This window comes from Protopterus annectens, chromosome 2.part1, assembly GCF_019279795.1.
Source record: "Protopterus annectens isolate FY-2018-M chromosome 2.part1, PAN1.0, whole genome shotgun sequence".
NCBI lineage: Eukaryota > Metazoa > Chordata > Ceratodontiformes > Protopteridae > Protopterus > Protopterus annectens.
This window is the reverse complement of record NC_056729.1, coordinates 1715567021-1715584970: the sequence shown is the minus strand read 5'-3', so window position 1 is coordinate 1715584970 and position 17950 is coordinate 1715567021. Positions and strand designations below refer to the sequence as shown.

The window sequence follows — 17950 nt, the reverse complement described above, 5'->3', positions numbered from 1 at the left end:
GGATGTTTTCCTCAGCGACCTTTTCCATGAGGTTTCTGAACTATTTGTGCCATTTTACCCACCTTCAAAGGGATCTCCTTAAAGAGCTAGGAGATACCCTTCAAGATCCATCAGCTGCAGGGGCTCAGGCTAAGATTGCCTCCCAGCTGACGACTCTAAATTCTGTAGTAAACTCCTCCATGCGGCTCATCTCTTATGCAGCCGATGGAGCGAGAGGGCCGCAGGCACAGGTGTGGCTTTGAAGAGACATGCTTGGATGTGGTTATGCAACTTTGCGGAACCCTTCAAGACGTCTTTCACCAACACCCCCCTTTGATGGTTCTGCACTAATTGTACTTGGCCGGCTCCTATTGCTTTCGTTTCGCTTTGGTTTTGTTTAATGGTTCTGCTCTGTTTGGACCACAGGTGAAGGATACCCTTACCAGGTGTCAGCAGGAAGGCAAGACTCCTCTGCCATTGGAGTCCGTTTTTCCACTCCTTCAAGACCGTATCCCAAGGGTCAGAAGAGTGGGAAGATGTGGTTCCGGAAATCCCAGGGAGCCGTGCCTGACACACGTGGAGAGTTCCCCTCCAGGGGAGAGGAGGGAACAACAATAGACGCCGCCCTAGGGGCAGGGGGGGATCCGCAAAATCAGGGCCAAAGAAAATCCTTCTCTGACGAGCCCTTCCAGCATCCCTGAAGTGCTGCCCGACTGTCCACCTTCGGAGGCAGTCGGGGGAAGATTATTGCTGTACCCAAAAGCCTGGCAAAGTATAACACAAGACAAATGGGTACTTTCTGTCATATCCAAAGGCTACAAAATTCCTTTCTTTCGCACTCCACTCTTTTCCAACAAATCCTTTCCAGATGTTCCACCCAATCCAAGGGATCAAGCAGTTCAAGAAATTTAAAAACTGCTAAGAAAAAGAGCCATCCAGTCAGTCCCAGCAGACCAACAAGGATCCGGAACTTACTCAAGGTTCTTTTTGGTACCAAAAAAGGCAGGGGACTTGGGAAGACCCATTCTGGATCTCAGCAGACTAAACAGGTCTGTTCAAAGAACGAAGTTCCGAATGGTCACGCTACAGTCCATTTTACCCTTTCTGGGTCAGGACAATTGGATGTGCTCCATATATCTTCAGGACGCGTACTACCATATCAAAATGCACAGACGCTCCAGAAGATTCCTCCGCTTCCGGCTGGGAGCCAGTCATTATCAGTTCAGAGCATTGCCCTTTGGTCTCCACAGCCCCCAGGGTGTTCACCAAATGTTTGGCAGTAGTCACCGCTCACTTGAGACGGCAAGGATTCCAGGTATTTCCATATTTAGACTGGCTCCTTACTGCAACCACCAGGCATCACCTGCTGCTAGCCAAAGACTGCATCCAAACGTGCTCTACTCTAGGCATCACAATAAATTTCGAAAAGTCTGCATTGTCGCCTTGTCAATCTGTCAACTTTATAGGCGCAAATTTAAACACAAAGGACATGTCAGCGACTCTCCCAGCAGACAGCGTGTTAGCCATTCGACAACATGTGCAGGTCTTATTAGGTTGCAAAAAGATTCAGGCCAGATTTGTCCTAAAAACATTGGGTCTCATGGCAGCGGCTATAATACTAGTTCCCCTTGCACTTTTTCACATGAGAATTCTTCAGTGGATGTTCACACAATGGTCCTTCCAGCAACTCCCAATGTCTCACATGATAATGATCACACAGTCATGCAAAAACCAACTTGTTCGGTGGTTGGTTTCCCCATCATTACACCAGGGCAGACCATTCGTTCTTCCTCCTCCAGTAGCTACGGTGACCACGAACGCCTCCCTGATCGGGTGGGGGGATCATTTTCAGGGCAGAATAGTCCAAGGCACCTGGCAGCCTCACAAGTACCATCTGCATATCAATGTCTTGGAGATGAGAGCCGTGCTTTTAGCGTTGCAAGCTCTTCAGAACTCTGTTCCCACCGGGACCATTGCAATTCAAACAGACAATATGTAAATGGTATGGTACATCAACAAGCAGGGCGGAACCAAGTTGCGTACCCCTTATGTCGAGAAGCACTCAGACTTTGGCAGTGGGCGATCTCTTCCCAACGGTTTCTGATAGCAGCGCACATCCCTGGGAAGTCCAATGTTATAGCAGACAGGCTGAGCAGAGCAATTCTTATGCTTTACGAGTGGTCTCTCAGACTGTGGCGGACAAAATCTTCCGCAAATGGGGTCAGCCTTGCTGCGACCTTTTGCCACCCCCTTCAACAGCAAGTGCAACAATTTCTTCTCTCTCCTCCTCCCCGGACACTTCCCCAGAGACGCTCTAGTTCATGATTGGCCCAAGGGACTTCTTTATGTATTCCCTCCATTTCCCCCGATTCCCAAACTAATTCAGAAAGCTACCACATTGGGATGCAAGATGATCCTCATTGCCCCATACTGGCCTCGACAAATTTGGTTCCCTTTCCTGCATCATCACCTTCTGGAGCAGCCCTGGACCCAATTCCAGAACTCCTCATCCATCAGTCGGGCGGGCTGCACCAATCTCTTCAATCTCTCCAGCTCACTGCTTGGTTTCTCCACTGCCGACCTTAGCCAGGCTTCCCAACATCTCTCATTCGGTGCGTGAAATCATCTTATCCTCGCATAAGTCTACCACTAGGAAAACTTATGCTAGCAAGTGGAAACGTTTTTCCTTATGGGCAGAGAACAGGAAGATAGATCCCTTTTCAGCCCCTGTGCACCATATTTTAGAATTTCTAGCAGAACTTTTTCGAACAGGATCCTCTTCTGCCACGATTAGAGTTCAGCTAGCTGCAATTTCAAACTTTCATACGGGCCTATCTGATTCCAGCATCATGTCCCATAAGCTTTGTAAAGCCTTTCTTAAAGGGACCACTCTACTCAGGCCCCCAGTAAGAGATCCCCCGCCTCAGTGGGATCTGAATTTGATTCTAGCTTCCCTGATACTGCCCCCCCCCCCCCCCGCAGCTTCCAGTTCCTTGAAGTTTCTTTCTTGGAAAACACTTCTGGTCACAGTTACGTCGGCCAGAAGAGTTTCTGAACTTCAGGCTCTGTGTTCGTCCTCCTTACCTAGTTTTTCACAATGATAAAGTTTCTCTTCGGACTAACCCTTCCTTTCTTCCAAAGGTTACTTCTGATTATAATTTGAATCAGTCCATTGAACTGTGTTCTTTCTAAATTATTCCAACAAGGCAGAATACAAGTTACATCAGCTGGACATCCATAGACAATTACGCTTTTACTTGCATAGAACCAAGCAAATCAGAAAATCGGACCAGTTGTTCCTGTCTTACGCTGAGGGAAAAGGAGGCATACTGGTGTCAAAAGTCACCTTATCTAGGTGGTTGACTTCTACTATTACCTTTATATATCAGTTAAGAAATAAAGAGCTTCCTGCTAAACCCAAAGGTCACTCCACCAGAGCTCTAGCTACTTCTGTGGCTTTTCAGGCCAGATTGCCAATGGAAACTATTTGTGCGGCAGCTACATGGGCTAATCCACATGCCTTCATTTCACATTATAAACTGGATGTGGCTTCCAGAAGCAGAGCTGATTTTGGTTCCACTGTTCTGAAGAGTCTGTTCCGATGAGCCACCCAGGATTGAGGTGCTAGGGACGCTGTCCCAACCAGCAAGAATGAAGGCGAGATAGACAACTTAACATTAAGAAGTTATGCACCTACCATAACGTTCCATGTTAATTGTCTTCTTCTCGCCTTCTTTCTTGCATCCCACCCTCCACCCCCCTATCCTAGTAGACCGAGAAGAGTTCCTTAGGTTTGTTGATCACTGGCTGAGTCTTCTATGGCTATTACTTCTTTCAGTCTCTCCAGTAGGTTCCTGTATCCTGCTGAATTTACTGTATTACTGTATCGGGAAAAACAAGGGTTACCCCTAGCTACCATATAGGTGGCAATCCACTGAGCACAGAAGAAGTCATCGGGGATCTGGGGACCCAGGTTGACAGTAGCCTTTCGTTTGACACTCATGTTGCTAAAGTAGTTAGGAAAACCTTCTACATTGCCCACCTGATCATGAAGGGATTCACATCTAGATCAAGGGAGGTCATCGTCCCCCTGTACTCATCACTCATTAGACCTATGATTGAGTACAATGCCCCATTCGGAATGTATCTGACCCGACACCTGCAGCAGCTGGAAAGGCCCCAAAAGTTCCTCACCAAAAGGATAAAGGGTCTCAAAAATATGTCTTATGCTGCCCGACTGAAAGAACTCCAGCTCTATTCAGTCTCATACCGCTTGCTCAGAGGTGACCTGTGCCTGACATATAAGGCCATGTCAAACCCAGATTTGATGAATATGCTTCACCTCAAAAAATCTAGATCCCTCAGAACCACAGGGCGGGAGACTTAAACCTTGACACGGTTATTAATAGAACGTGCTGGAGGGACAGATTCATCACCCAGAGACTCCCTATGCTGTGGAACAAAATCCCGGTACATGTGAGGCAGAGCACCTCTCTGGCCTTGTTCAAGAGGAATCTTGACCAATGGATGGGAGATTGCAGATATACCCCAGGGATTACTTCAGTGTCACTGCTTGACAGAGGCACAGCAAAATAATAGGCATAGTTTTATTCAAACTAAAGGGGTGGCGAAAGCCACATAACTATGGGCTAGGCTTATAAATGCCCTTGGGCAGATAGCCTAGTATGAACCTATGAACCTATAATTATTATTATGTCTGTAGTTAGGTTACCAAACGAGATCTGGGTATCTAGCGCCAGGCATCATGGGACATAAGGGGGGCCTCGAGCCAGTAAGCAGCTCTCGAGCTTTTGAAGATGGCCAAGTCGGAGCCGAGGATCGGCTCCGAACCCAACCAGCAAGAAAGAAGGTGAGAAGAAGACAACTAACATGGAACGTTATGGTAGGTACATAACTTCTTATTTCTTCAACTTTTGATTGGGAACCATTGTTAATACCTTGAAACCTGTTCTCAGGAAATAGGGTATGAGAGCAGCCATTGTTACTACTCTGTCCTGTTGAAATTGATCGGGCCTTCAGTAGCTGACTAGAGGACCTGATGTTGTTAATCTTCATTCATTCCTTACTGATGGGTGTCTGTTCCACCTTTGGAACTGAGTTGGCTTATAACAAGCTCATGCCAGCCAAAAAAACTCTTGAGCAAGCTTTTACCCGCAGTGTCCTTCTCCCTGTTACCTCAGATCTCGTTTGCCACGTAGCCGTAAAGACATGTCAAGCCAGCTCTCAGCTAAGTGCTTCAGATTTTTTATCTAAATAATGTTTTTCCTTAATTTCCTTGTTGTCTTCCTTTAACATATTTTGTTAATCGCATTTACCCACCTTCTTAACGTTTTTTGTCTACTTTCTCCCTTACCTACTAGGTAATCCTCAAGTACCATTGTTGGTGCATGCCTTTTCTCTCTCCCTTTCTCTTTGAGGTATTTTTGATACCATTGTTGGTATTCTCTTTCCTTTCTTTATATATAAAAATAAATTCCTCTATCTTTCCTTTTAGAGTTCATCATAGTATTAGCTGATATTCTTGTTGTTCGCCATATTGGAGAAAAAAGGAACATAAAGTTTTAAGCAATGCGACCAGTGTGGTCGTAAAGTGCCAAATTCTGACTCCCCATGTATCCTGTGTGTATTGACTGAGTGTCCCTCATCTCTCCGATGTTCATCGTGTTTCTCTGTTGCAGTCATTACATTTGGGTAATCTGCTGGCAGGTTGCCCTCAGTTGGCCTGATTAACAAAGTCTTGGGTCCTGTGCCAGTTGCTGTCTCTTCTTCTATGATGTCAGGTCGTCAGGGGTATAAAACATGCAGCCAACGCCATTACATCAGTCTTTCTTGCCGCGCGGTGCCCGAAGCAGAAGCAGTTCGCAAGTGCCGGTCGGCCGACTCCTGAAATTTTCGTTTTCGTGTTTCAGAACCGAAGTCTTCAACTAAAAGCCAAGTACCCCATTGGGAAACTTTTTCTTGCTCCTTACCGATGTCAGTAAAAGTTAATAACTGTATTAGTTGTGGGAAGCAAATGCCTCATAAGGACTTTCATTTTTACTGTATTCCTTGCCTAAGCCCTGACCACGATGCACCTTGCTGTCGGTTTTGTGCTTTATTTAATCGGCACACTATCCGTCGTCGGTACATTTTTGCTTCAGAATATTTTGGTTCTCGGTTTAATTATCCAGAAATGACATTGGTTAGCCATCCAACTAAATACCGAAAAAAGCAAAGAAAGAGAGACAGGCCATTGAGGTCCAAAACTGCCGACGATGCTTCTCCTAAGCCAGTCGACAGTTCGCTGGTACTCAGTGAGGCACTTTCGCAGCCCCTGATGCCCTCTATTTCTGATTTGCAGGCCTCTACTGAGACCCATTCGGAGTCCAGTATGCCACGAGATACTTCACATATGGAACTCGCGAATGTCTCTATCTTGGATGGGTCCGGAGCTGCCGAGCAGACACCGGCTTCTGAGGGTGTATTCAGGCCTACAGACTTGCATATTAAACTGACTCCAACTTCAGTGTTCAGGCCTAAATCTTGATCTATGTCTAAAAAAAACGACGCCCAGGCCACATGTTCAGGCCCCTATGCCTAAAAAACAAATGATCAAAATGGCTGAATATTTAATTACTCTAATGAGGGGTAGTCAACCCCCCCCCCCCCAAAGAGGCCTAGAATTGAATTTTAGAGGCCTTTTGCAGGGCTGCTGTTACTGGGTCTGTGCTTAGAAGACATGCTTGGCTTAAGGAGCAATCTCTGCCTGATCATGTTAAAGCAAAACTTTTGGATGCTCCTTTACAACACGACCGCCTGTTTGGCACTAAGGCTGAAGAAGTTCTAAAAAAGATGGAAGATAAAGCTAAATCTATGCAAACTGTGAAAGATTCCTTGCAAGTGCAACCTCCTAGATTTAGTAGGCATTGGCCTACTAAGAACTGGTACTTTCCAGCTCCTTCTAGAGCCACTACAGCCAAACCCAGACATTCCAAAAGCAGCAGGTTTCAGTCCCAAGGAACTTTCAGAACTAAGCAATGGGGTGCTTCCACTTCCGAATCTGGAAACAACAAAGCACCACCCTATGGTAAACAGTCTCAATGACTTCCCTTTGAAATTACCAAGCACTTACCTCTTAGCCGCCCATTTGGGGGGAAAACTGGCTCTTCATTCAAGAAACTGACAACTTATAACCCAGGACAAATGGGTTTTAAACAGTGTCCCAAGGATACAGATTTCATTTCCACATGCTGCCAACTCCAAATGGGTGGCCAGATCTGCCCCCAAATCAGTGGGCAGAGGCTCAGAAACAAATTCTTTCCCTCCTAAACATGGGGGCTATTCAGCTAGTACCAGAAGAGGAAAAGGAACAAGGTTTCTATTCCAGACTTTTCCTGGTACCCAGAAAAGACAAATCATGGAGACCAATTCTGGATCTGCCTACTCTAAACACCTTTCTGGACATTCCAAAATTCAAGATGCTGACTCTTCACCAGTTCCTATGCTAGGCAAGGATGCCTGGTTGGCAACTCTCGACTTAAAAGAGGCTTACCTGCATATCCCAATAGGGGAATCTTGCAGAAGATTCCTATGCTTCAAAGCAGGCTGTATGCATTATCAGTTCTCTGCACTGCCCTTTGGCTTGTCTACTGTACCCAGGGTATTCACAAAGTGCCTGGCTCCAGTAATTGCAATTTGCAGGCAAAGAAATATTCAAATATATCCATACCTGGACGATTGTCTAATTCAGGCAGAAAACCAGGCCATTCTTCTAAAACATCTGGCGTTTGTAAAAAGAGTTATAACCTGTCTAGGGTACACCATAAACGAAAAGAAATCTCAACTGGTACCCTCTCAAAAGATTACATTCCTGGGTGCAAGCTTGAATACAACTGCCCAGATGGCTTTCCTTACCCCAGAAAAGCAAATTCATTTGGTGACTTACTTCAAACATGTGGCCACAAAAACCCTGCTATCTGCAAGGCAAATACTGCAAGCTTTGGGGTTCATGGCCTCCTGCATTCTTCTAATTCCATATGCAAGACTGCATATGAGGAAACTTCAGTGGTACTTAAAAAGTTTATGGAGTCAACATTGTCACAGCCTGGAAACGATTCCTATCATACCTTGCCTGTGCCTAGAGTTCCTATGGTGGGCAGAGGCCTGCCACCAAAACAAAGGACTACCATTGACACCACCCCCTGCCCCCCAAACCCTAACTACAGACGCAACAGACTATGCATGGTGGGCTTATCAAGCAGGGAAGTGCATTCAGGGCAAATGGAGCCCAAATCAAATGCACCTTCATATCAATCAAAAAGAAAAGCTAGCTGTACAGAATGCACTGACAGCCTTCAAGAACTACCTTCATCCAGGACAATTACTGATAAAGATGGACAATACTACAGTTATGTGGTACATAAACAAACAGGGGGGTACACATTCCTACCCCTTCTGCAGACTAGCCATGGCATTGTGGAACACAGCCTTGAGCTACCAAGTACAACTACAAGCTCAATTCCTGCCAGGAAAGCAGAAAGTTCTGGAAGACGAACTAAGGAGAAATCTCACAGACCCTCACGAATGGAAACTGGAACCATGGATTTTCAACATGTTAACACGCAAATGGGGGAGCCCAGACATAGATCTTTTTGCCTTACCCCAGAACTACCAGTTGGACAAATGTTGCACAAGAACTCATCACAAAAAAGCCTGGAAAGTGGATGCTCTGTCCTTCAGCTGGAAAAGCCTATTGGTCTATGCCTTTCCCCCTCTGCCTTTGATCTCCAAAGTTCTACTAAAAGTCGAACAGGACAAACCAAAAATGATTTTGATTGCTCCAGACTGGCCACGCCAACACTGGTACCCTCTTCTGCACAGTGTGTGTCACACATTTCTCCGTGGCACCTGCCTCATACACCTTCCTTACTGTCTCAACAGGAGAACCAAATTCTGCACCCTCAGCTTCAAACATTGAATCTTGCAGCTTGACTAATCACTTAAATTCCCCCTTAGCATCCCTCAGCAAACCTGTGATGGATGTCATTTTGGAGCGAGAAGACCTAGTACTAGAAAATGTTATGCTGACAAATGGAAAAGATTCTGTGCCTGGAATCAGTCTCAAGGGATGAGCACAGCAGTGCACAGTTTACCTCAGATTTTGCAATACTTAACTGAGATGCTTCACAAGGACCTGTGTTTTTCTTCCATAAAAATCCATGCCTCAGCCATTTCAGCTCATTACAACACGGACCCCCCCCTTCTCTCATCCTCTTCTAAAGCAGTGTCTCAGAGGGGCCAAAAACTTGAGACCACCAAGGAGAGCTCCAACCCCTGCCTGGGACCTTAACTTTGTATTGGAGAAACTCAATCTACCTCCTTTTGAGCCAGCTGCAACTGCAGACTTAAAATTTCTTTCCTGGAAAACAGCCTTCCTTTTAGCAATCACTTCAGCTAAAAGGATATCTGAATTACAGGCCCTTATGGCAGTGGAGCCTTTCATCATCTTTCATGCGGACAGGGTGTCACTCAGGACCAATCCATCATTCATGCCCAAGGTGGTATCCAATGTGGCTCTTAATCAGTCCATTCATTTGCCAACTTTCTTTCCCAATCCACAGAGCAAGGGAGAGCGGATTCTGCATTCATTGGATGTACACAGGTTAGATTCTACTTGGACAGGACTAACTCTCAAAGAAAATCTGAATAACTCCTGGTAGCATTTGCTGCAGGGGCAGAGAGAAAGGCTGTTTCAAAGCAAACTATTTCTAAATGGATAAGCCATTGCATGGAAAACCTATTCCCCAGGCGATCAGATCTCATTCCACCAAGGCTGCATCTACTTCAGCAGCCTTTCCTCAGAGGTGTTCCTACCAGGGATATTCTAGAAGCTGCTACCTGGAGTTCAGTGCATACTTTCACCAAGTATTATCACTTACCAATTTTCTCTAAATCCAGAGCTGGCTTTGCCACTGCTGTTTTGCAGGGCCTTATAGCTGTTCGTAATCCTGTATAGATCCATCCTCCCAACCTTAGCTTTGGGAATCTACCCAAATGTAATGACTGCAACGGTGAAACACGATGAACATAGTACAGTTGTGTACACTTACCATAAATGTAGATGTTCATGTATTCACTGTTGCAGTCCTGGTTGCCCTCCCTCCAGCCCCCTGTTTTTCTTTTACTATACCTCTTTTTCTTTTATTATGTTTAAAAGCCTTTTTGATGTATTTACTTTTGTTTGGAGATGTATTTTTGTGTTTCTAATTATATATATATTTATATATATTTTGCTCCCCATTTGGGGGGCACCTGACATCTAGGGCAAGAAAAACTGATGTAATGGCGTCGGCTGCATGTTTTTATACCCCTGACATCATAGAAGAAGAGACAGCAACTGACGCAGGACCCAAGACTTTGTTAATCAGGCCGACTGAGGGCAACCTGCCAGCAGATTACCCAAATGTAATGACTGCAACAGTGAATACACTCGAACATCTACATTTATGGTAAGTGTACACAACTGTACTTTCAGCCTCCTTGTACTTTGTAAAAGGTTCAGCTCTTGAACCCGTTCTGGGTCGGAGGGCTCACCCCCTCTTAGTAAAGAGCACAAAAAGAGATCTCATTCTGTTCCTTCCTCACCTTCTGATGATAAGAAGCATGAACCAAGACAAAAAATACCCAAATTGACTTCTTTGGCCCCAGGGCACAAACTGGTATCCACTGTACTGTCTTCAGTACAGACTTCGGTGCCGTCTTCACAAATTGTGACTTCAGCGCCAGCCATGGCACCGACCATATCTATGGCACCAAGCCTGCATCCAAGATCTTCAGGATGCGTATTACCACATAAAAATTGACAAACACTCCAGAACATTCCTTCGCTTCTGGTTAGGAGCCAATCACTACCAATTCCATGCACTGCCCTTTGGACTCTCTGCAGCCCCCAAATGCATGTTTCTAGGAATCTTGATAATTTAGGGGAAATGCAACCTAACTCTGTTTCGAACTTTGGAATTTGTAGGAGCAATTTTAAATACACATGCTAGCCTGGTCTCTCTCCCAGATCACAGACTGCAAAGGACAAGATTAGAACTCCGGGTGATACTCTGTCAAAACCAAGTCTCAGCTGTGGTGGTGGTTCAACTCCTGAGCTTGATGGCAGCATCAATCACAGTAGTTCTTCTAGCAAGACTACACATGTGACTTCTCCAATGGATCCTACTGACGCAGTGCTATCCCTCGCATCATCCTATCTCCTTTCAAATCTGCGTAACACAATGATGCAAACAAGATTTAATGTGGTGGATGAAGCCAGATGAGGAATTATGGAGTCACCCTTTCTCCCCACCTCAACCCAGGGCCACAGTGACCACAGATGCTTCCTTGATAGGGTGGGAGTGGGGGGGGCTTTTCCAGGGGAAGACAGTCCAAGGCACTTGGTCAGACATAGAGGCCAATCTGCATATCACTGTTCTAGAGGGCAGTGCTTTTGGCTTTGCAAGCATTTCAATCTGCCCTTCTGTTGAGGACAATTGCTGTAAAGTCCGACAATATGTCAGTAGTCTGGTACATCATCAAACAAGGAACAATTCCTATCTGTTATGTTGAGAGGCCATGAGAATTTGGCATTGGGAGATGGCTTCCAACTGCTTTCTTGTAGCAGTGCCTATTCCTGGGATTTCCAACATGATTGTGGACAAGCTGAGCTGGTGTATCCTACTGCCTCATGAGTGGTCCCTCAATTCAGTCATGGTGGTGAAGATCTTCAGCCACTGAGGCCAATCCTGCTGCAATCTTTTCACCTCCCCAACTAATCACAAATGCAGCAGCTACTTTGCCCTAATCCCCCAGAGGGGGAATCCCCAAGGGGCTCTCTGATACACGATTGGCCCAGGGGATTTCTATACGCCTTCCCCCCGCTTCCCCTATTTCTAAAGAAGTCCCTTCATCTGAGAAGCAAAGTAATCCCCTGCTCCTTACTGGCCACAACAAATTTGGTTTCCCTTCCTTTGGCCTCGCCTAGTACACCAACCCTGGATTCTGGATCCAACTCTAGAATTGATCTTGCACCCGCAAGGTTTGACTTAGCCCATCCTTCCCAGTCTTCAGCTGACAGCTTGGTTTCTCCACTTCTGGTAATCGCCAGGTAGAGTAACCTTACCTCCCCAGTACGTCATATCCTTATGGCAAATTATCCACCAGGAAAATCTATCTCAGCAAATGGAAGAGATTCCTTATTTGGTCCCGACAAAGAAAACTGCACCCTTGCTCTGCTCCTGTTAGTGTGGTTTTGGATTATTTGCCAGGCTCTCTCCAGTCAGGAGTGGCAGCCTCCATCATTCGAGTCCATTAGCTGCCATCTCAAACTTCCATAATGGATTCCAAGACTCATCCTTAATCTCCCATTGCCTCTGTAAAACCCTTTGAAAAGGGGTCTCTCATATCAGACCACCCTTCAAAGAACCGATTGACCCTTGGAGTTTAACACTTAATACTGCAATCTCTGACACAACCACCTTTCGAACCTGCAAACACTTATGAAGTTCTTATTCTGGAAATCACTATTTTTAGTAGCCATTACCTCAGCAAGGCGCATATCTGAGCTTCACGCCTTATGCATCAAGCGCCCTTGCATTGTTTTTCATAGGGACAGAGCATCACTCTGGACTAACGCTTCCTTTCTACCAAAAGTTATTTCAGAATTGACAATGAACCAGACGACCTACCTGTCTCTTTTTTCTGGACTACTGAAATAAAGGGGAACACTGGCTTTGTTTGCTAGATGTACATAGACTATTATGATTTTATCTGCACAGAACAAAATCAGTGCGTAAATCAGACCAGCTGGTGGTTTCCTTTTCAGACCCCAAATTGGGAGACCCTGTCTCTAAAGTGACCTTATCCAAGTGGTTGAGAAACTGTATATCCTTCGTCTATCAAAATAATAAAATTCCTCTACTGAGCAAAGACAAAGCACACTCCATCAGATCAGTGGCGACTTCTTTTGCTTTTCATTCAAAGGCTTCACTGGGTGATATCTGTGCAGCTGCACCTGGTCTACCCCTCATACCTTTATTACTCACTACAAATTGGATCTGGTCTCCAGGGGAAAAGCATCCTTTGGTTCAATGGTACTCAAGAACATTCTTCCATAAGGGCCTCCCAGGACATAAAGTTAGCTAGGGACTCTGTCCCTTAAGTAAGGAATGAATGAAGATTAGCAACATCAGATAAAGAAGTTATGTTCTTACCATAACATTCCATCTGTGTTGTTCATCTTCATTCATTCATTCATTACGTCCCACCCACCTTCCCCTTCCAGAGGCTCCTGGAGGATCGGATTGGGTCCTAATCCTGCATTAGGGTTTCTGCTCAGAAAACGCCTCTGCTTTCCTTATCACAGGCAAACTCTGTCTGAGGTGACAGTGAGAAGGGCACTGTGGGTAAAAGCTTAGCTTGAGAGTTTTTTGGCTGGCACGAGCTTGTTGTAAGGCTGACTTGATTCTGAGGATGGAACCGACACCCATCAGTAATGAATGAATGAAGATGAACAACACAGATGGAACGTTATGGTAAGAACATAACTTCTTTTTTTTTTAAAACTGTGTCCATAGAGTCCAAACCTTTGCACCAGCTGGCAGGATATCCCACCATTTTATTTATTGTTGCATTTAACTTCTGTTTTGGGTTCTTAAGGGTTTGCAAGTCAGGCAGAAGTCGTACACTACTCTCAACTGTTTTCTCGTATCCTCATTCTTTTGTTCATCTTTTCTGAAGAAATGTTTTTCATGCCTGCTTTTGTTTCCACGTACAGTGTAACTGGGTGTCTCGGAAAGGAGATCAGGGCCCTAAAACAATTGAACAGATTCATAAAGAAGCAAAAATTGAGGAACAGGAAGAGCAGAGAAAAGTCTATCAGCAGCTTCTATCCAAAGATAAACGACGACCAGGTAATCTCTACTTTTTTGATAAGAAATGTCCAGTGGAAACAGTCTGTTTATAGAAAGCGTATTCATGATCTTTGCCTAAAAAAAAAAAAAAAACTTACTTTCCAAAACTGTCTGACACGTTCTTGTGAAATTTATGGGAAATTTTATTGAGATGCTTGCTAATGTAAGTCCCCTTATTTTTTTGCTTAGCTTTAGAAGCAAAGGAACAGCTATTTTCTGAACTTAATGAAAACATACATTTTAGTGTCATTTTTGTGTACCACTTAGTGAAATCTGTTTATAAGAAACGCATATCCTAGGTGTGATATAAAATTATACATTTAATAGGTATTATAGTTGTTCAGATGATTCACATATTCTGCCATCTTTAGTCAGTCATGTTCTACTTACCACTAGTCTGGAGTTTAAATGTTGCTGCAGCTGACCGGTGCCTCTTTTTAAGCACCTCCTGCCTCCTTGATATTTAAGGGCGGCTATGTTTTATTTTCCTTTTCTGTTTGAACACATCAGGGAAATGTCATGGCAAGCATATATATGTATATATGTGTGTGTGTGTGTGTGTATATATATATATATATATATATATATATATATATATAGTCTATATTAAATCAGTGAACGCTTAAAAAAGTGAATGCTGATTTATTGACTCCATGTAAGTGAATGCTTACAATCCCGAGCACTTAGAACAGCAATTTTTTTTCCCCAAGGGAAAAAAATCGCTGTTCCAAAAACGAAAAAAAAAAAAAAACTTTAAAATATTACATTAAGTGGGGGGGATGTGCCCCCCACACCTCCCTTATTTAAATATACCAACTCCGAGATCACACTACAATGACGAAAATGGGCAAATAACGAAGGCAGCCAATGATTTATTTCCCAGGGAAAGAATTCGCTTATATGCTGTTTTGGTATTTTGCCGTTTCGCGCTTTCAAGTTCGATCAAGACTTCCCTGTTAAAAGTAAGACTCGAACTCTGTACTTTGTGTCTGTGAAGTAAACATCTTGACCATTATACCAGCTCCCAACCCCCAAGTTAATATTAGCCAATCAGTATAGTTACAAACCTAGTGTCGCTTTTGTGTCCGGGATACGAATAGAGTGTCTTTGTGGGTTTTGTTCAAGCAGCTTTGTTTCATACAAACACATTACTACTGTTGGCTATTGACTTTAACTTAAGTAACTTGTATACAGACTAATGACTATGATCATGTATGCTCACTCCCTGACTGCTCCTTCATAATGGCATTAGGCCTTTGCATGTGTGTGGGTTATATATGTGCAAGTACAGCCTCGCATGCTTCTTAAAGATATATATTTCTAGTTAATCACTGTATATAATCAGATCAGGCAATAGTAGTAGAAGTAGTGAACGTAAACTCATCAAGTCAAAAAGTAATAATAGAAAATATATAATTCTACAGCATTACTAAGTATTCAAAAGTAATCCAAGCAAGGCAGGCAGTCTGTTTCCAGTCGAAAATCCTTTATTAAGTACACAGACAAGCGATCCAAGTAAAACAAAAACAGAGTAATAATTTCCTCACAAGCTTTCTAAATATATATATACTTTTTATCAGGCATGGGAGTGGTTTATTGTGCTATAAAACAGTGTTATTGGTACACATGTTAAATTCACATCCCTTCCCCCATCAGTGTGACATTCGAGCTGGTCCAATTAGAAAATTGCCACATTGTTTACATGACTAATTGTATTTTATTTATTTATTTATTTATTTTCTACAAATTGGTTTTAAATACCATTTTAAATCATTTGAAATTTAAGTGTATATTTTGTTTCCATCATCATACACACGTACATATGTATATATATATATATATATATATATATATATATATATATTTTTTTTTTTTTTCAACTTTATTCAAAATGATGGTAATAACAATACTAACTAATTATACAATTATATAGGTTTTTAGGGTTCTTGTACACAGACCTGAAGAAGTCTAGAAGGATGAAAGCAATCTTTGTTAACAATAGGTTATGAAAATAGAAACTGATTTTTACATGCAAAATGTATATGTATATATTTATATATAATTTTTGATCGCAAAATGAACTAAGGTTTATATATTTCCAGCCATGTAGTATATTGCCTTGTATATAAAATCACATACTTAATAATCTACTTAATAATTTGGTTAAATAAGATGTACCATTAAAGTACATTAGGGCTATATATTATTATGACAGCTGCTAGGTAGGGCAGGACCAGCTCGAATGTCACACTGATGGGGGAAGGGATGTGAATTTAACGTGTACCAATAACACTTTGTTTTACAGCACAATAAACCACTCCCATGCCTGATAAAAAGTATATATATATTTAGAAAGCTTGTGAGGAAATTATTACTCTATTTTTGTTTTACTTGGATCGCTTGTCTGTGTACTTAATAAAGGATTTGCGACTGGAAACAGACTGCCTGCCTTGCTTGGATTACTTTCGAATACTTAGTAATGCTGTAGAATTATATATTTTCTATTATTACTTTTTGACTTGAGTTTACGTTCGCTACTTCTACTACTATTGTCTGATCTGATTATATACAGTGATTAACTAGAAATATATGGACTGAAAATCTTCCACACAGAGAAGTTTCTTACACTGTTTTGTTTTTAGACCCACTACACTTTAGTGGGTTGTTTTGAGACTTCGGGGATACAACGGAGATTACTTGCTTCTTAAAGATATAAGCACACACTTTACACTCTGATCTATGTCCTCCCTCTTTGAGAAATAGAGCATACAGTTATGAGACTGTTTGGCATGCAGAAATCGCAGGTCACCCATAGTCATGCATTATACAAGATTAAATATACATGTATATACAATCAAGTCCACATTGCTGCGTATTTCACATTTGTTTAGACACTCGTCCATATTGTGCGACGCAAAACTGGTTATTAGATTTAGCAACTGGAACAGTTTCTGTAAAATGATTGACCTGTGGGATGTCTGAATCGCTTTTTGGAGTGGAGTCAGAATTTTGAGCACATTCTGGCCTGTAAACGGTGTCTGACTCTCTCTTCAATTTAGAGTCCGCATCACAGATGGAGGATGTTGCACGATTTTAGCACTCAAAATGGTTTCCTTGTGCTCAGCACTTGTTCAAAACTCGTTGCAAGCACTAAATCTACAAATTACTGCAGCACTGAACTTTCCTCACTTGTTAGGAGGAAAACAGCTTTTAGTACTTAAATTAATAAGCACATATCCATATCCAGGCATGTCTAAGGGTCAGCTCCCAGTAGTTTCCGCTGTCCACCTGATGAATCTGGGCATCTTGGGGCAATGTAGCAATTGCCTCATGTACACTGACAACCCTCTTCTCCTACCACCCAACACTACAACCTGTGAGAGATGCACTTATATAGCAAAACTGGAAGCCAAGCCCTCTCCAGCCAAGACTGTACTAGACAGTCAAGAGGAGAAGGTAAACACCTGCACCACATCACATTCAACACAGTCCATCAAAACTTACACCACCTAAACCCACACATAGTAACACAAAACACACACCTAAATTCACGGAGGCTGTCAATAAAAATCTGCCCAAACAACAGAGACCTCCAAAGCTGAAATGCAAGCAACCCCCCCCCCCCCAACACTACCCAAATGACACACAGCCCACAAAATCAGTGTGCCACTCAACCTCAGCCCATAAGGCAAAACAACATACCCAACACACTAGTCATAGGTAACTCTATAGTTAGGCATACTGATCTCCCACTCACCAGGCTAAACAAGGAGAAAATTACTGTCCACTGCCTGGCGGATGCCAGGATCCACCACATAATGGAAGCAGTCGAGTCACTCCACAACACGTGCAAATATGACTCTGTCATTGTCCATGTGTTGTAAATAATCTTATATGTACCTCCCCTGGACTACATGAAAAGAGATGGAGGAGCTCTCGAATCATGTGACCCAGGCAGGTATGACCCTAACCCTGAGTAGCATCCTGCCATCGCCCAGAATGATACCACAATAGAA

The 17950-nt window shown here is 43.3% G+C and overlaps 1 protein-coding gene across 7 annotated transcripts in view; it reads left to right on the top strand.

Annotated features, from left to right (window-relative positions):
- The window catches only part of EIF4G3 (eukaryotic translation initiation factor 4 gamma 3), a 3593176-nt gene that overhangs the window by 2618018 nt on the left and 957208 nt on the right, over positions 1–17950 (top strand). For all 7 annotated transcript variants that reach the window (XM_044063163.1, XM_044063168.1, XM_044063165.1 and 4 more), the window contains one exon: positions 13799–13934. In XM_044063163.1, coding sequence (XP_043919098.1) covers positions 13799–13934 — 136 coding nt within the window. The remainder of the gene's footprint in view (positions 1–13798; positions 13935–17950) is intronic.